This window comes from Ostrinia nubilalis, chromosome 16, assembly GCF_963855985.1.
Source record: "Ostrinia nubilalis chromosome 16, ilOstNubi1.1, whole genome shotgun sequence".
In the NCBI taxonomy this organism is placed as follows: Eukaryota; Metazoa; Arthropoda; class Insecta; order Lepidoptera; family Crambidae; genus Ostrinia; species Ostrinia nubilalis.
This window is the reverse complement of record NC_087103.1, coordinates 1,530,333-1,546,009: the sequence shown is the minus strand read 5'-3', so window position 1 is coordinate 1,546,009 and position 15,677 is coordinate 1,530,333. Positions and strand designations below refer to the sequence as shown.

At 34.8% G+C, this 15,677-nt stretch overlaps 2 protein-coding genes across 2 annotated transcripts in view; one reads left to right on the top strand and one right to left on the bottom strand.

Annotated features, from left to right (window-relative positions):
- Nucleotides 1–15,677, bottom strand: part of LOC135079223 (uncharacterized) — a 369,397-nt gene that overhangs the window by 119,945 nt on the left and 233,775 nt on the right. The gene's annotated exons all lie outside the window — the stretch shown is intronic.
- The window catches only part of LOC135079220 (adipokinetic hormone/corazonin-related peptide receptor variant I-like), a 196,105-nt gene continuing 194,422 nt past the window's right edge, over nucleotides 13,995–15,677 (top strand). Inside the window, exon 1 of the mRNA XM_063973808.1 lies at nucleotides 13,995–14,315. Within this exon, the coding sequence (XP_063829878.1) occupies nucleotides 13,995–14,315 (321 nt within the window). The remainder of the gene's footprint in view (nucleotides 14,316–15,677) is intronic.

Below are 15,677 nucleotides of genomic sequence, written 5' to 3'. Positions count from 1 at the left end.
TGCACAAAATACCAACTATTTGTTTTTTTTTCTCTTCTTTTATTTGTTCATTTGTATTTTCGTGTCAAATAAAGGTTTTTCTGTTCTATTATGAATTCCATTTACAAAATTTAAGCTCTCAAATCGAAAATCTCGAGTTTCTAATAAATGTTAATTTGTACAAAATAATTTATGATATAGCTCGAGGTTTAAGCTAGTGTTAAAATAAATAGAATTACGCTGAATTCAAATTAAGTATTGAAATTCTCACTAAAACAAGATTTGGCAACACAAAAACTTTTAAAAAGGTATTTTCCCGACGTTGAAAAAATGCTAATGTGAAAGTTAAAAATATTATAGGTACCTATTTTATGTATTGAAATATACGGTTGTCAGATGGAAATCCCACATATTTTTTAAATTGACTAAATTAATCTATAAGGATGAATTTTCTTGTATTGATCTGGATGTTTTAGAGGTATGTATAAATTAGTATGCATTTGCAATGCTATTAAGTTTGTATCGGTTGTTTCAACTTTCAAAGTACCTAAGTTGGCGGTGTGTATGTTCATAATCAACAACTCGATTGATATTAGACACGTGTAGTGCCTGAAACAAAGGCTACAGATAGTTGGAAATACCTTATTAGTCAGTAATTATCAACTATTCCCAACGCTCGTTCCTAACCTATTGTACTAACGGTACACGTCAAGCTAACAGTAAACTGTAGCAGTTTCTTATTGTAAAGTATTTGAATCTACAGGGTGTCCCAGAATGGGTGAATCAAACTGCTAGGGGAGGTAGCTCTACTAATGTACCTATTATCCCTAAAAAAGTACTCTAAACTCGAAATCTAGTCATTCTTTTCAAAAGTTTGTTTACAGATAAACGAAGCGATCATGTACAATTAATATTAGTAAGAAAAAAAACTCCAAACGCAGCAATTATAGCCAGATACTTAGGCAAAGCTGATTTATTTTCACTTTTAAAAAAAAATTGTTTTCTTATGCGCTTTATTTTTTTTTCATATTTTTTAGGGATAGTACATTAGTAGAGCTACCTCCCCTAGCAGTTTGATTCACCCATTCTGGGTCACCCTGTATACTTACTAACATTATAACGCTGAAGAGTTTGTTCGTTTGCTTGAATGCGCTAATACCAGGCACTTCTGGTCCGATTTTAACAATTATTTTTGTGTTGGATAGCCCATTTTTCGATGAAGGCTTTAGGATAACATTACTCTACAGTCAACAGTAGCAGTAAAGTATTATTTGCCCAGCTAGTTTTTAATAACTATCGAAATCAACTATCTGTAATCAAACATTTATTTATTGGGCAAATTAAAAAGTAATCACAATGAGTAACATTTGGTTAATTGGTTATTTGCTGAATTTGCAAGTCAAATAGTTTATCTGAATCCACTAAAACTACCGCGGGCTTGCAACTCAAACGGTTTGAGCCGAAATAAACGCAGTTTGAGCTAAAATAGAGTTGCACTAAGGCGCTGACGGATGCTAGTTATTGATAAAATAACTGCTGAAAACTATTTTTAGTTCGCAACGTTGCAGACTATATTCATCATCATCATCAGCCCTTTACAGTCCACTGCTGGACTATGAGCCTCCTTCACTATAGTATATTATTTATAGCAGACTATATTATTTACAAACAAATAGATTTGTAAATAACCTTCTGTGTAACCTAATACTTTGGGCTGACTCTACGCGTCTGACTATTATTATTCTGTGCTATTACACCCGTATTCACAAACGATGGCTTAACACTAGAAGTGCCGAAGATTGCGACCCCCCTAAAAGCGCCGCTGGGTCGATTTTGTCCCAGCATATATTTTGTATCATTTTTTAGTTTCAGACATGAACATTATGGTTAAAACTATTTGTAGTATCCTTAAAAAAGGTTTATCTATATAATTAAATCAATATGTACTTATTTCTTTAAAAATATAAATGTATTCAATTTTAATTTTGAATGATCAAAAGTTAAATATTTTTGGTTTCATATAAAAATAGTCTCATATTACATGTGTATTAAAATTATGAAATCACTACTTTAACTAGTCATTATTATTTTTGAAAGAAAAATAAATATCTTAAAAATATCAGTGCACATTTTGCACAAAGTTTTTTTGTATGGTTTTTTTGTCTCTCTGGTGTACTATGTGTTTAGGAATATCTATAGGTATGGTTATTTTTCTGTTATCCGTACACACACAGTGAAGTTTTTTACCAGTTACAATGAAAAGTATGTACGTTTCATTTTCAAAATTGTATAAGTCACACATTTTAAAAATGTATCAAATCATACAATGTATGAAATTCAGATATTCTTCTAATATTATAAATGTAAAAGTTAATAAAGATTGATGAATTGAAGGATGGATGGACTGATGAATGGATTTGAAGGATGAATGGGTGGATATATGCTTTGAACTTGAACTAAGTGAGTATGGATTCATGGTTAGATCGATGGATGTTTTTTCACTCTTTTATGCAAAAAATACTAAGCCGATCTTAATAAAACTTTGCAGTTTTATTGCTAATACATCAGAATAACATAATATAGGCTATAATTTAGAATAATGTTCAGTTATTTGGTCAAATAACAACGATAAATGTAAAGAAATTAGGTCTTTCTATGATAAAATTAATTTCTCATGGGTGAAGTCACAGGCAAAAATTAGTACAATATATTTACTTTTCTGCATTGTCATGAGTCACCTAAACGCTCCTCACCTCTCCACTCTCGTATCTCCTCGAAACAAGTACTCTTCGTCGAATTATTGTTGCAAATACCAGGGTGGGACAAAATTGACCCAGTGGCGCTTCTAGGTAAAACCGATTTTTAAATATTTTTTATTAATATTATAGTATCAAAAACATTAAAAAATGATAAAACTCAATAAATCAGAAAAAGTCAAAAAGTTTCATGGACTTTCGTTAAAAAATAAATAAGTTAGAGACGATCAAACTCGCAAGTGGGACAAAAATGGGACGGCGGCCTTTCTAGTGTTAAGTGAAGCAGCAAATTGAACGCACAGCGTTGAATAGAGCTCTGTGATTGGTTCGTGTGTGACCCTATGCGTCCATGCGCACTGTGAGACCTTATAGTAATGTTCGTGAATACGGGCGTTAGAGACGATATGTAGGTACCATCACAGAATAATAATAAGTACTACGTACAGAAGTTTTACTTCGCGAAGGTATTTAAAAAAATGTATGCTCAATGTCATTAACAATATGGTGTAATTTAGCTTGTCTCAAGAGTCAAGCACCGTTTTGTTGACAAACGTCAGTGATCGACACTGCGCCGGGGCTATAGGGCTGACTTCGGTAAAATGATGTGACGTGAGGTGCCAAACTGCGGAAAATGGCGGAGGAAATACATGATTTAGCATGAATTATCATGAAAAATATTAACTACTTATTTACCTCTCAGTGTCTTGAGGCAACTTAAAAAAGTACATTCTGTGTTTTTATAATTATTTAAGTAGTTAAATACTGCACAGTATTTAGTACACCATTTTCTTTATTTTCTTCTATCATACACAAGAATACGCGTGCGTGAGTCAATGTTCGCTCGTATGTGAGGCCTTGTCGAATAGTATCCTGTAGGTGGCCCATCGTGCGTGTTTTGTTTTCGATGTAAACTCGCGGAGATGAATAAGCCTGGTGGTACCATCGGCAACAGTGTTAACTATCCATTATCTGTCATGTGTCATTCTATCGCAAGGAATCACCATTTGATGAGAGCGAGAGCTAAAACGGAAATGGATAGTTTACAGTGTGGCCGTATGTACCTACAGTCAACAGAACATCAGATTTTATTTTTTATTGTAAAATGGAACCTACTCAACCATATACTATCCGTTCGCTTTAAGTTTGCCGCTGGCGATATGACGTTACTCGAAGGGAAGCGTCTATAACTATAACAAACTATATTTACAATATTTTTTATTTATTTATTATTATTGATAAAAATTGTGTATTTGCGTAAAATACCGACCTATTTGCTGACAGTTTTGGGCAGTTGTGTTACAAAGCCTTTTCGTTTATTAATGACATTTGAACTTAATTAACATTGTGTGACTTGTTTTGATGTTTATTTCTAACTTTGCAATGATTTGTGTTGACCTGACTGTTTTACATTATGTTCTTCCTTGGACGCCTGTTTCTGGAGCTATGACTTGTATTTAATGACCATAATGTATTTTATTTTTGTATTTGATTTGACATGGTAATCCTAATTTATGACATACAACTAAATGTTAAATTAATTATATTATATGTATGTGTTTTGGACCTGTCTGTAAACATACATTTTCTGATAATAAATAAATAAATAATAAATAAAATAAATAAGACATATTAATTGCGTTTAATCACTAACTAATTGCGTTTAATCGCGATTGGGGAAGGGGACGCGCATTCCACGGACTGGCAAACTTAGCGCGAACAGGTAGTAATATGCCACAGAATTTAACTTGGAGTACCGAAGCCTGTTCTAAAGTTTATCTAGAACTTACTGAGAAAGTCTTTGGTTTCAAAGGTCTCAGATAGAGATATCCGCGGATAAAATTACCATTCTTTTGTTTGTAAGAAACATTATATGACAGATAAATATTTTAAGCTATCTGTAAGCTTACTTGCAGCTAGTGGCAGTAAAAAAGCTCATCTCGTACCTTCAACTTGATCTGGTTACATTAGCTCTAAATAAAAAGTATAAGAACCTGTCTGGGCTAAAAGCTTTAACGTATATTAAGCTTTAAAGCTTCATCATTACAGTAAAAAAGCTCATCTCGTATGTGCCTTCAACTTGATTTGTTTCGATTAGCTCGCTAGTGAACTAATTTCGAGTCTTCTTCCGGTCTGGTAGTTTCTGAGCCTATTCAATACAAAAATACAAATCTTTCCTCTTTATAATATTAGTGTAGACCACTATACTCAGTTTTTCAGTTTATTGGCTCGGATTAAACTTGGTAACTTGTAGAGTTTACGCTGAAAGCGCTTTGAAACATCTCAGCAACAAGTCGACTTAACTTCCCAACCATTTTCAACTTTGTGCCGTGAGTTTATACGATACGTCAAAACGAGGTTACTCTACATCATTTTAGTTGGAAATCCTTTTTATTACAAGTAAATAAGATACCACAGTTTTTAAATTCACGTGCCTGTGCAATATCTAATTAAACTAGCTGTGCCCGCGACTTCATACGCGTGAAAACTCGTTTTTGCAACATTTTTCATTGTTGCTCTGCGTCTATTACTCGTAGCGTGATGGTATATAGCCTATAACCTTCCTCTATAAATGGTCTTTCTAACACCGAAAGAATTTTTCAAATCGGACCAGTAGTTCCTGAAAGTGCTAGTTTAATAATAACATCTTTATTTATTACCAACTTCTATAATATCAGTCAGTTATCGGTTACTTTTTGTCACAAAATTATCACAAAGTGCTGTTGTTAGAACCTAGTCAATGGGCTAATTATGCTTGTCTGGTTGCTATGGTAACCGCAACGTTAAGAGTAGGCGCACACCGTTGATTTTTCGTCGGCCTTTTCGTCGGATTTTTACTCTAAGCGTATATGAGCGGTTTTCAGCCCTGACTTGTTACATATCACCACAGAATAATAATAAGTACTACCACAGAATAATAATAAGTACTACCACAGAATAATAATAAGTACTATATCACCAAATAACGGATTATAAGTAATCCTACTATAATATTATAAATTTTAATGCGAAAGTTTGGATGTCTGGATGTCAGGATGTCTGGATGTTTGTTACTTTTTCACGCAAAAACTACTGAACGGATTTTGATGAAACTTTACAGTATTATTGTTTATAACCCAGAATAACATATAAGTAGGCTATAATTTATGACGATCTGTGACAAACTAAATTTCACGCGGGTGAAGCCGCGGGCAAAAGGTAGTATTACATATATTTTTTCAGAGAATACAAAACATTTTTGAGCTACAGAAATTAAAATTTATAGTTAAGTTTTTTCAGTTAGTGTTTGTCGCGGGAGTGCGATCAGAAGCGCGACAGCGGCGTGTCTGTCGCGCGTTTGTCGCACTGCTAAAGTCCCCTAAATCAACCAAAGTGAAAGTGAAAGTGCTCTAAATCAACTCGGATTACGCGACTTTGTTGTGGCGCGCCCTGCGGTAAAAAAAAGTACAAACTTAGATAGGCACGCGAACCTTGCCAAAGTTTTTAAATTATGAGCACTAAAAAGGTGCTGGGATTATTAGAATGGATAGAAGAAAAGGAAGGAAGATAATGGCTGAATTATTTGTTACGTTATTTTATTTACGTTGTATGATGATATTGAGGACATCAAATGTAGCTTGTGCAAGAGACTGAAAATAAATCTGAAAGACCAAAAGGAACTCTAGCAAGTTATATTATGACATATTGGTACTACCGTTCTATTTATAAATAAATAAATAAACAAATATTTAGACAATAGTCTAGGTGTAAGATGAACTTGTAGAGCATTACAATTTTAGATTAGCATTGCAAAGCACGTCCACCTACAAGGTGGACCGACGACATCGTAAAGGTAGCAGGGAAGCGCTGGACGCAGGCCGCTACCAATCGATCAACATGGAAAGCATTGGGGGAGGCCTATGTTCAGCAGTGGACGTCCTATGGCTGAAATGATGATGATGATGATGATGATTGCAAAGCAAGACACATACCTACTTATTACGTGCGTAGTAGCAAACATTTACATAGTTAAGTTACTTAATCTAGTTGGTTATGTCCAACTATAAATAATACGTCGAGATGGATAAAAAACTAAAATACTGAAACTGTAATATGGAAACCTTATTGCCGATATAGTACCTACCTAAGATATTAATAAAAGTGGAAAAACCTTGGCTGGATATACTGAGTGGGCGTCCTTTTTGGCACAACGCCTTATATTATAGACCTAATACGTATTATTATTGTTATTTTTTGTAGTGTTAATTTATTGTTTCTCTTTTTTTCTATGTGCCTAATAAATTATTGTTTCTTTCTTTTTTCTAAAATAGAGCCAATGTAAGTAAACGACCGCGAGCGAAAGGAAGGAATCGAAAAGTAAAAGTTTTCGAACTTTTTACAATAACAAACAACCGACCTTTCTTACTTAACAATTCTGCAGTTAAGATAAACAGTTTCTGTATCTTTAGCAAATGTTACATAATTATTTTTGTTTTTTTTTTCTATTTATAATGACAAATTACGCCCCACGCGGCAAATCGTTCGTATGATTTCAATATCTCAAACAATGTATTGGTTAAATGTTATTAGTCCAGTCAATGAATGTCTTAACGACGGTGTAGAGAGAAATCCGTGGAACACAATTTCTGACCTCGGGACTTTATTTAGCCTAGTTAGGTGGTGAACATAGCAAAAGTCCCCGCCCTTAGCCCTTGAGCCGGCGGGGAGAGGGGGGTTTAAAGGTGCCACTTTTCGGTTTTTCGCTTAATCCTCGGAAACTATGCGTCCTAGTGACATGACTACTTTGAACCAAAAAAAGCATATTCAATTTGCTACAGGTGAGATGGACAAGTTTTTCCATAAATTGTATAGTTTTCGCGGCATCTGCTCTAGAAGGTCTGTAATATTGGAAATTTTATTTTTGTCTTACATGTTCCCATCAGGAGAAAATCGACTAAATCAACATTGAGCAATCATTCTAGATATGCGGGAGCATGTTAAGCCTAGTTCCTGCGAGGGGACTACACCGTGCGTATATTTAGATGAATCACTTTGAGCCACTTTTGACTCCTCATCACTCAAAAACTACTGTGTATTAACACTTCAAATTTGGCTCATGTGTTGAGACTTGCAAGATATACATCAGTTTCAAATTTCATAAATATGCCTCAAACGGTTCTTTAGGTATTGACGTTCAAAAATCGATATTTAGAGCACTAAAATCTATCTATCACATGTGAAATGTTAAAATTTACTGGTTTTTTATTTGTTCCTTTGTATTTACATAACTACCTTTCTGGATGCCAAATTTGAACCTTCGAGGTCATCTGGAAGTGGTTAGAATTTGGTCTATAGGTCAGACATGTAGATTTTTGGACGTCAATATCTAAAGAACCGTTTGAGGCATATTTATGAAATTTGAAACTGATGTATATCTTGCCAGTCTCAACACATGAGCCAAATTTGAAGTGTTAATGCACAGTAGTTTTTGAGTGATGAGGAGTCAAAAGTGGCTCAAAGTGATTCCTCTAAATATACGCACGGTGTAGTCCCCTCGCAGGAACTAGGCTTAACATGCTCCCGCATATCTAGAATGATTGCTCAATGTTGATTTAGTCGATTTTCTCCTGATGGGAACATGTAAGACAAAAATAAAATTTCCAATATTACAGACCTTCTAGAGCAGATGCCGCGAAAACTATACAATTTATAGAAAAACTTGTTTATCTCACCTGTAGCAAATTGAATATGCTTTTTTTGGTTCAAAGTAGTCATGTCACTAGGACGCATAGTTTCCGAGGATTAAGCGAAAAACCGAAAAGTGGCACTTTTAAACCCCCCTCTCCCCGCCGGCTCAAGGGCTATTTAAGGGCGGGGACTTTTGTTATGTTCACCTCCTAACTAGTCTAAATAAAGTCCTGAAGTCAGAAATTGTGTTCTACAGTTTTCCATCTATAATGCTTTATTGACTGGACTATAATATGCTTACAACTAGCGTTTAAATGTTTAGTAGGTACATGTATAAAAAGCCATATTAATTTCAGGATCTACATTGTTAATTGAAATAAAACTCATTTTATTTTTGCAAGTAGGCTTTTAAAACGCACTTTTATACGTCCCAGTATTAACCCTACCACTGCTTCAGAACAGTAAATGAGCCAGTGTCGAGATGATTTTTAACCTAGTCTAAAGCCCGGTCTGTGCTGAGCACGTAGAATTTGCTCGCACACTCACTGCGGCCGCACGTCGCACAGTCGCGACAGCAATATAATTACGCGCGAGCGATAAGGATGGGTAGCTTGGGGTCATTGGACAAAATTCTACGTGCTCGCAGACCAGATTATAGGTACTTATTGCTCACAATAAATTTACAAATCTGAATAACCCGATTAAGGAATAAAATTAAGTGATACAATATAAACAAATTAATAGAAGTCGCATTATCCAACACCACATCATTTGCATGTGAATGCTCTACGCGTTTATCGCTCGAAGTCAACATGCAATACAATATTTGCATACGTTCATTTGCGGGAATTCATAACAAACTCTCGCATTTTTAAATCGCATTTGGAGATTTAATTTTAAAACAAATTCACTACAACAATTTAATATTCCCGTAAACTCTTAGGTTGAGTTGCACCACTTAACTGAAACCGAAATTATAACGAAATCCGGTGCTTTTTGTATGGAGTTTGACAGATTTTTGACGTTTGTTAAAGTTAATGTAAGATGATGCAACCCAGCCTAAGAAATAATAATGCTTTAACAGGTGGTTCAGAAGTACTTAATAGTAAAAACTAAGAAAACTTACAATAATATGTCAATGATGTAAAATATTTCAGAATCAACCAGTACATCAGCTTCGTTTTGAATTCTGGGTTTTCCAGTGCTTTTATACAATTAGGCAAATGGTAGATACTGGAGTTCCTGTTATCAAGGCTCTTGCTATAAAGCTTTTCAGATAAGCTCAATAAATAAAAGTGGATTTACTACAAACCGTTATACAGGAATAATCCCCCCAGCTATAGTTGGGATCGGTCCTGAAAACCGATTTTTCAAAGTAGTTACTGTAACACTTTATCAACTATCTGGCCCGGCGAACTACGTGCCGCCCTGACAATTAATGTGTGACATGAGGTGTCAATTGCGAAAAATGGCGGAGAAACTTAATTTATTTCAACATTACATAATCGAAGTTTTCATACGTATCCCTAACTTTTTTGGAAATATTTATCACCTATGTTCATCAGTAGTTAATGTAGGATTTAATAGTGAATTATTTTTTCTAATCGTCCAGTAGCTTCGGAGTATATTTAATGTAAAATGTACAAAGAAACAATCAAGTCTTTCCTCTTATTAGTTTAGATTTAATTATCAAGCGAAGAAATTTGTGAAGCCTATCTACCTACTTCAATAAAATTAGTCATTAAATCTAACGAGTCACGAGTCAAAAGGCAAAAGATGAAATCCTTTACGTATTTAATGACTTAATTTAGTCCCAACTAGGCTTTGAACTCATTAGATTTAATCACTACTAGACTAAGAGCTAGTGAACGCCAGACCTACGTCATTTTATAAAAGCTGAAAGTTTGTCAGCGTATGCTCCCAATATAGGATAGGTATAATTTTGGTGAATTATGAAGTATGGGTCATCGTGGCTTTGGGAGCTACCCTAAAAAAACAGTCTGGCAAGGAGTTGGAACTGTCTGGCTGTTGGGGAAAATACTTCTAATTATTGTCCAAATCTTATATAAGTATATATAAAAGAAAGTCGTGTTAGTTACTCCACTTATAACTCAAGAACGGCTGAACCGATTTAGCTGAAAATTGTCAGGGAGGTAGTTTAGAGCCAGGAGAAGGACATAGGATACTTTTTATCCCGTTCGACAGCATTCCCGTGTGACTTGACATGAAACGTCAGTCACTATAAAACGTGGTATAACAAAAAAGAATCAGACTTGGAATAACAAAACGCAAATGACAGCTATGTAATGCCATTAAGGCGGAACAAAGTTCGCCGGGTCAGCTAGTATTATACATAAAAATCAGATTTAATAGTAGCTCCCAAAGCCACCATGACCCAAACTTCATAATTCACCAACATTATATCCTATATTGGAGCATACGCTGACAAACTTTCAGCTTTTATAAAATGATACGTCATTTTATAAAAGCTGAAAGTTTGTCAGCGTATGTTGGCCTGGCGTTCACTAGCTCTTAGTCTATACTTGTATAAATGAAAGCCGCCTCGTTTGTTTACCCTAATCTCTGGGGATTTAGATATGGTTTTAATTAAAAGATTACTTATACTGTTTTGCCAATGTTTTAGTGAAGCTGGAGCTGGTATTTGATAACTTAACAAACATTAATTATGTAAAAAAACCACCCTCTAAAATAAAAAAATGTTTTTTGGACTACTTTTTAATGTTAATATTATGTCAAACTTCTTTGAAGACGAAAGGTATTATATTTATTATTGAAGAATCTGACCTTTAAGTTTTTCATTAGTTTTGGCTTCATTATTTGAGAATTCGATTTTAAATTTTAAGATCAAACAATTTTTGCTCATTTATCGCCACAGCTTAGTATCGAAAATACAACTTCACCAAATACTATTTAAAAAGCGTCAAGTACAGAATATTGTATAAATTGAAACCGCAATGGAATGTAATGTTAATATAACTCAAAAAGTTTGTTTAGTTATTCAAATACAGCTGAAATTGAAATCCAAAGTCCCTTATTATTTACAGTAAAACAATGTAACATGAATTTAATAGTTCCATCTAATCATGGTAGAGCTTATGGTCTACTCATAACGCTGATCAAAACTCCATCACAAACAAGTAAAGTACATGCTTTGAAACCGGAGAGGCGAAGTTCATAGACACGTAGAGGGGTTTTAGTCAAGGCTGCGTGAATTCGGTCCGCTCGCTATAATGGCTCATGGTTCTATCGAGTGCTTGTTAACAGATTCGTACTTTATTATAAACTAGCTTATGCCCGCAGCTTCACCCGCGTGAAATTTCGTTTGTCACAGATCGTCATAAATTATATCTTATATGTTATTCTGGGTTATAAACAATAATACTGTAAAGTTTCATCAAAATCCGTTCAGTAGTTTTTGCGTGAAAGAGTAACAAACATCCACACATCCTAATTTTCGCATTTATAATATTAGTAAAGCCCGGTCCGTGAGCACGTAGAATTTTGTCCAATGACCCCTAGCTACCCATCCTTATCGCTCGCGCGAAATTATATTGCTGTCGCGACTGTGCGACTGGCACCCGCAGTGAGTGTGCGAGCGCGATAGCATCATATACGCGCGAGCGATAAGGATGGGTAGCTAGGGGTCATTGGACAAAATTCTACGTGCTCACAGACCAGACTTTAGGATAAACAACTTGAAAAATCTAACTACCTAAGACAGGAATCGAACTCACAACCTTTCTCTTGCCGGACTGCTCTTCCCTTTGAGCTACTTAGATGAACTCGTCGAAATTTTCAAGGTTTCGTTCTTCCTTACCAGAAACATTTCAATATACGTTTTGCACCGTAAAAAAGTTATCTGATCTCATGTAGAGCCAAACTTCTAACTCTACAACTTCTTCTAACTCTAGTAAACAAACTTTCATCATATTTTGAGTCCATGTTTTTTTTTGTCTGAATAGATATACCTACATATTAATTATTGGTATGGGCCATGCCTACCACTAGCACGAAAAACTTTCTACTTCGAGATAACTTTTACTTTTACTTAACTTTTTACAAAAAATAAACTCATCATCATCTCAGCCATAGGACGTCCACTGCTGAACATAGGCCTCCCCCAATGCTTTCCATGTTACCCGGTTGGTAGCGGCCTGCGTCCAGCGCCTTCCTGCTACCTTTATGATGTCGTCGGTCCACCTTGTGGGTGGACGTCTAAACTAAATTAAAGTATTATTTATAAGAGCGTCCGCTCAGTACTATGTCGTGGTTGATACTAGTTCCCACGACTGATACTAGGTATCCCATCCCATGTCCTTATCAAAAGTCTTAAACTACCTTTATACCGTATCCATTTGGTCAGCACTTTACGCGTAAAAACGCAATAAACACAAAAACAAATACACAGAGTTAATTTAGAATTTATACGAGTAGATCCATTTATCTTTAGCTCAAACAGGAAATATAAAATGTATGTTTGAACACGCGTGATGAAAATGTTAAAAAGAATCCTTTATTAAAGGAAACGCGAGCTTGAAGCGTACTGTATGATGTATTTTAAATTGGATATTAATAAAAAAGGAATGCACATGATATTATTAAATTCCTTCTTTAAATACTAGTTAAAATTGAGATTATGCTTTTAATATGGCGTTTATATCTCAGAAAGAACTATTGGGATTTTGTTACAGCTTTTGGTAAAATAGATATGAATATCTTTCATAATTTAGTAAGAAGAAGAAAGGGTTACAGTTAAAAGCTTATCTAGAAATACCTAGCTTATTACCACAAAAATTAATATACGTTTAGCCGAAAATGTTTCTTTCATTTTATAAAAAGCATGTTGAATTTTGTACGGAAATCTCTTTCATTTAAAAATTCTCGTACCTACCTACATACTCGTACATACAAAAAGGATTTAATATTAGTGGCTGACACCATTGAAATCTCCCGAGCGAGTATAACAGAATTAATTAAAGGCGCAACAGTTCGCAAATACAAAGGCATATCAGCTAAACAACTTAAACCTATTATTAAGAATATAATATTTCATTATTAATCTCCATTATTCATTTAATAAAACGATCTTATTATAAAGTCCTGGTTGCTACGATTCAATGAGCTACGAAGCTACAGGTACTCGCAGTCCTCGTAGCGACTACGTTCCTACGGTCGGCTGTAGTCAGTCGCCGCTACGAGCTTCGGGGAGCGACACGCGTCGCTTTTCAGGAAAACTTCGCGACTCGCGACAAACTTTCGAAGTTGTTCTTTCATTTTTATTTGAGAACAAATTAGTCGTTGATCTCAATTGTGCTAACAAATTGTGTTTCCTTCCCTAATTTGTGAAACCGAAAAGTTTTTCTAATTTGAAACAACCAAGTTTTTTACGTAAAAAATATCTTGGTGTTGTACAGTGTACATTTCTTTAGTGTGTTTTTGATTTTTATGGATGGAAGTTGTTGTTTGTAACCCCCGACGAAAAAACGACGGGGTGTTATAATTAAAATGTAACTTGCTTTATGGAGTGTTTTTATTAAGTTTTGAATGATGTGACTGACTTTAAAGTTCTTCAAAATGGTGTTGAACATGTTTGAGTATGAGGACGGGCTGGTGATACCCAGCACTTCAGAGATCGACAAGAAGTTCTGGGATTACTTTGATGTCACCACCACTTCGGCTCAGAACTTGAGCCTGGCTGTTGAGGAGACCATCCCTAGGGACCAGACTGCAGTCTTGGCTACTTATGGGGTGCTCCTGGCTGTTGGAGGGATCGGGAACTTGGCAGTGCTGTTGACCTTGGCCAGGACTAGACGGAGGAAGTCCAGGATTGACCTTCTGATGACGCATCTGGCGCTCGCTGATGTCTGCGTCACCTGTGGTGTTATACCTTTGGAGGTAAGTATTTTTTTAATGTTTACTAATTTTATTATTTAACATTTATTCTGCCCTGTATGTATCTATTTAACACGATGAGGATATTTTAGAAGCGTCGACAATATTAATTTCAATCGGAAGTTAATAATTGTTTTTAAACTTTACTTATCCGCTATTGGAATTGGTTAATTAAACTTTACATACTTGATGTAACGTAGTTTTTTAAACCTAATACTTAAGCACCCACAGCCTGTTATCGGAGTCGCACTTTTATTTTCGATATTCCTTTTATGGTTTGGCATGTACAAAAAAACTATAGACTAACAGACACTCGAGTGATCAAAGGGTTTACCATAGATCGTAGGAAACTCTTTAGAGTTTAGAAGCAGTATTTATTACATATTTGTTTAAACTTAGGTATTCCTGATATAATCTTATGCAGTTTATACTAAACAGTGTTGTGGTTTTTCTATTAACCACATTTTCTGCCATTTGTATTTCAATTGAATTTGTATTTGTTTGGAAATCAAATTATAATTGTAGGACTATGAAGTAAAAAATAAATCTTTTATTAATTTTTAAAACTTTCTTTCCGTTTGTCTCCATCCAAATGGATAGACTGACTTGGATAAAACTAAATGTTATGGAGTAAGACTGTCTTATAAAAATACTTTAAAATATCTAACTTTCTAACGTGAAAAAGTAAAATCCAGGCGAACAAAGTCAAGAGCAGAAGGTAGTTTTTAATATAATTAAGAGAACTGGTTTACTAGATTATTAATTAATTATGTTTAAGTTATATTAACAACGAGACAACCACACTCCAAGCCTTAGCAAATTTAATTAGAAGGGTTTAACAAACATGGGGTCAGCGGGGATTAGTCTAGTAAATATAATGAATAAAATTCTTTTGAATTTAACTTCTATAAAGAATAGACTGAATATTATCATTTGTACATATACATACATAAGTATACTCTTACAGTTTTTATGTATTGTAAGCTGCTCTCTCTCTCTTTATTTCAAAAGTATTCCTGAAAATGGCAATGATACTAACAACATTGCTTGCTGACTATAGCAATTTTTAATAACTGCTTAGGCCCGATTCGACCAAACTTTTATCCGAGAATAACTCCTGGTATAACTGGAACATTACTAAAATAACTTCCCTACAAACCGAGCGTATGCTGCCGTATGAGCCAAATGCTGCATGATTGGTGGATTTTGACATATCTGTCAAAGATATGTCAAAATCCACCAAACATGCAGCATTTGGACCTCCCGTCTACGTATTGCCATCTGGCGGATTTTTCAATCGCGAAAACCTTCATTGACGTACTTTTTAAAACTGACAAAACTAATCTCTCCCATAGATTTTGTATG